We start from the raw sequence: 3,838 nt of genomic DNA, 5'->3' as shown, positions 1-3,838 counted from the left end.
CAGAATCTCTTGGCATGTCTGGAAAGTTCTCTTTCATAATTTCATGAAGAAGAGCCTCTGTGTTTTGTGAAGCAACTTCATCGCCTTCAGGGATTCCGATAAAGTGAATATTAGTTTTCTTCAAAGTATCCAAGAGCTCTCTGAGAGAACAATCCATTTTTGCTCTCCATTTCTTTGGATCTTTGCACTTCTGGGCTTGTTCAAAAGCTTTGTCTTCAAAGTCAGAGATCCTTTCTTCTTGCCTGTTCCACTCTGTTACAGAGGGATTCCACCATATTTTTCAGATCCTTGAGGGCTGTAACCTCTTGTCTCAGTCTTTCAAAATCTTTGATCATTTTATCTTTGAAATCATTGAATTCTTGAGACATCTTTTGAATAATTTTTGAGATATCTTTTGAATAACTTCTTTAAATTCTAATTCCCTTCTTTCTTCCATTCTGCTAATCTTATTTGCTATCCAAATTCTCAACTCAATTTCTGACATCTCAGCCATCTGTTTATAGATGGGGTGTTCAATTGCATCTGCCCCATTTTTCTTTGGGGGAGTTGATCTACTCTAGTTATTCAAGTTGCCAGAGTTTTTCTGCTGATTCCATCCTATGCTGAGTTTACTCTGTTTAGAGACCTTATCAGAACCCTTTAGTCAGTGGCTTCTTCTGGTTGCCCTGAGAGACAGGGCATGTCTGTCATCTTCTCCCATTTCTTGGGTGCTGGGGCAACGAGGGTGCAGCAGAATGACAGCAGCTGCATGGGAGCATGCGTAGCCAGATCAGACCTCATTTGGCCTGCTGGGGCACCCAGCGGGCAGGAAACTGGCAGCTGCCGGATCAGTCTTAGTTCGGCTCCACCAGGGTGACGGGGGGGGGGAGCAGGGGAACTGCAGTGGTGGTGCTGAGTGCTGACGCAGCCAGATCAGTCCTAGTTCGGCCCCGCCTGAGTTACCAGGGGACATGTGAATGACAGCGGCTGCATGGAGCACAAGAGTGGCCTAATCAGTCCTACTTCAGCCTGCTGGGTTGACGGGGGAAGGGCGAAGCAGGGGAACAGTGGTGGCCAGGTCAATCCTCATTTGGCCCCGCCAGTGTGCCGGTGGGGCAGAAAAATGTCAGCAGCCAGATCAATCCTCGTTTGGCCCCTCGTTTGGCCTCGTTTGGCGACTGAGGGGAAGGGGAATGGCAGAAGCCGGATCAGTCCTAGTTCAGCCCCACTGGGGCAACCAGGGATCAGGGGTACTGCTGCAGCTAGATCAGTCCTAGTTCAGCCCCACCAGAGCAACGGGGGGGGGGGAGCAGGGGAACAGCAGCAGTGGTGCAGGGCACGTGCGCAAACAGATCAGTCCTAGTTCGCCTGCCAGGGCAACCTTGGGGCAGGGGAACAGCAGCAGCTGAATCAGTCCTAGTTCACCCCTGCTGGGGAAACCATGGGGGCAGGGAAATGGGGAGCAGAGGATTCCTTGGCCGCCACCCGCTGGACTTGTGCAGCACTAGCTAGCCAATCTGGTCCTTCTTGGCACAGGAGCCTGAAGTGGGGAACTCCTTTTCCACCACCCACGGGACTCACGTGGCTCTAGCAAAAAGTTCTAGGCCCACCCGGAGCGGGGTACTGGAGCTGGGATCTCCTCTGCCTCCTGTGGCCTGCTTGACTCTAGCAAGGAGGTCTGGGCCCACCCAAGTAGGGGACTCCTCCACTGCTGCCCGGGGCACACATGGCTCTAGCAAGGAGTTCTGTCCCTGCCTGGAACTGGGGACTCCTCTGCGGCCACCCACTGCCCATGAGGCTCTACCAAACAGTTCTGGGGCATGCTTTGTACCTGTATTTGTGTTCTTAAATGTTCTTCCTTGGATTTACAGCTTGCTGGGCCTGACCAGAGTGGGGGACTCCTCTGCCAGCCCCTGTGGGGCGTGCATGGCTCTAGCAAGCAGTTTTGGGTCAGCCCAGAATGGAGAACTACTCCATAGCTGCCCATGGGACATGAGTGGCTCTAGCAAACAGTTCTGAGCCCACCCAGAGCAGGGATTCCTCTGCCACTGCCTGTGGGGCACACATGACTCTAGCAAGCAGTTTTAAGCCCTCCTGAAATGGAGGGCTCCTCCGCAGCTGCCTGCAGGACATGCACAGCTCTAGCAAGCAGTTCTGGGCTTGCCCAGAGCAAGGGACACCTTCACTGCTGCCTGCAGGGCCATGTGGCTCTAGCAAGCAGTTCTGGGCCTGCCCGCAGCTGTGGACTCCTCTGCCAGCCCCCATGGGGCACACGGGTCTCTAGACAGCAGTTCTGGGCTGCCTGAAGTGGGGGATTCCTCTGCCAGCTCCCATGGGGCACCTGTGGCTCTAGCAAGCAGTTCTGGGCCCACCCAGAGTGGAAGACTCCTCCGCCACCACCCGCAGGGCACATGAGGCTCTAGCAAGCAGTTCTGGGCCTGCCCCTAGTTGGGGACTCCTCTGCCATTTCCCCAAGGGGTGAACCTGGCTCTAGCAAGCAGTTCTGAGCCTGCCCCCATGGGGCGCATGTGGCTCTAGCAGGTAGTTATGGGCCTGCTAGGAGCTGTGGGCTCCTCTGGCGCCAACTGCGGTGCACGCGGCTCTATGAGCAGAGGACTCCACTGCTGCCACTGGTAGTGGGTTTTGTACCTCTTGATTATATTTTGGGGGGTCACATCTCACCTCAGCAAAGTTGTTGTGGTTCTTCAGTCTTCTCTCTTGGCTCAGCTCCAAACCATCTGCTTACTTGCCAGACTTCTGTCTTTTAAGTCTCCTTCTGGATGGGAGCCTCTGTAGGAAGTTGGCTGCAGTCTGCCATCTTGGCTCCATCCCCCCCAACTATGGTGTTCTTGACCTCCGTTTTGAACATATAACATAACCTTGATGTAGGTTCTGGTTGGGAATTCAGACAACTAAGCAAGAGTTTCTCAAGGCAGATTGATGCCTGCCCAACTTTGTCTATACCTAGGACATAGAGTCTTGCTTATTGTGGATATGGGTACCAATGTGATTTAAAGCATTGCAAAAATAACACAAAATGGGATGATTTCTTGAAATCCATTGTTTATTAAACTTTATTCCATATAGAAAAATTCCATGGGTGTTTTTAAAGGACCATTGTCAATTAATTCAGTCGTCTAATTTGGGATAGAAATAACAAAATATTTAAAAATTAATGAAAGTGTATGGAATATTGACTTTCACAAAACCAATGTATCCAGATATTTTAAAATATCTATCTTATTTGTGTTGATTTATTGATATTTTCAATTTTTTCCCAGATAGTTAGAAAGGGCCTGAAATACTGGCTAGCTTACCAGAGAAATTTTTAATTTTATAATATCTGCTCAGAAACTAACTTGCATTCTGTCAACTTTTAGATACAAGGCACTGAAAATTTCACAAAAGTAATGATTGTTCAAACTCCAGCTAATATGGAAAAATTCAGATGGGGTTCTAGAAAGTGTACACGTGCATCTGAAGTTCATCATTCACCAAGATCAAGAAGTGAGTTGGATTCCTTTGAGCAATTGTGAGAACTTACTTTCCTTTCATAAAATAACCCTACATGTATTTGGAAACTGTTGTATTGAGGAACCCTTTTAATTCCCATATTTTATATTTAATGTATGAAACCATACTGATGATATTGAAATTATGCTTAAAAATTATTAAATATTTCATCTATAAGAATAAGTATGCATTATTATCAAGATGATATACAAAAATATTAATGAGGAAATGAATAACTTATCTCTCAAATTAAAATATTTCATATAGCAACAATAATTCAACAGTGTACTTATCTGAATAGTAGACATAAATCACTAGAACTAGATAGATAGCCTTGAAATAAAGC

The 3,838-nt window shown here is 47.8% G+C and overlaps 1 protein-coding gene across 1 annotated transcript in view; it reads left to right on the top strand.

Moving 5' to 3' along the window:
* The window catches only part of SLC9C1 (solute carrier family 9 member C1), a 95,084-nt gene extending 91,569 nt beyond the window's left edge, over positions 1–3,515 (top strand). Inside the window, exon 24 of the mRNA XM_023517858.1 lies at positions 3,360–3,515. Within this exon, the coding sequence (XP_023373626.1) occupies positions 3,360–3,515 (156 nt within the window). The remainder of the gene's footprint in view (positions 1–3,359) is intronic.
* The last annotated feature ends 323 nt before the right edge of the window (positions 3,516–3,838 follow it).

Source organism: Otolemur garnettii, unplaced genomic scaffold, assembly GCF_000181295.1.
Source record: "Otolemur garnettii isolate 467f Iridium unplaced genomic scaffold, OtoGar3 scaffold00122, whole genome shotgun sequence".
In the NCBI taxonomy this organism is placed as follows: domain Eukaryota; kingdom Metazoa; phylum Chordata; class Mammalia; order Primates; family Galagidae; genus Otolemur; species Otolemur garnettii.
The sequence above is the reverse complement of the archived record's forward strand: the minus strand, read 5'-3'. Positions and strand labels throughout refer to the sequence as shown.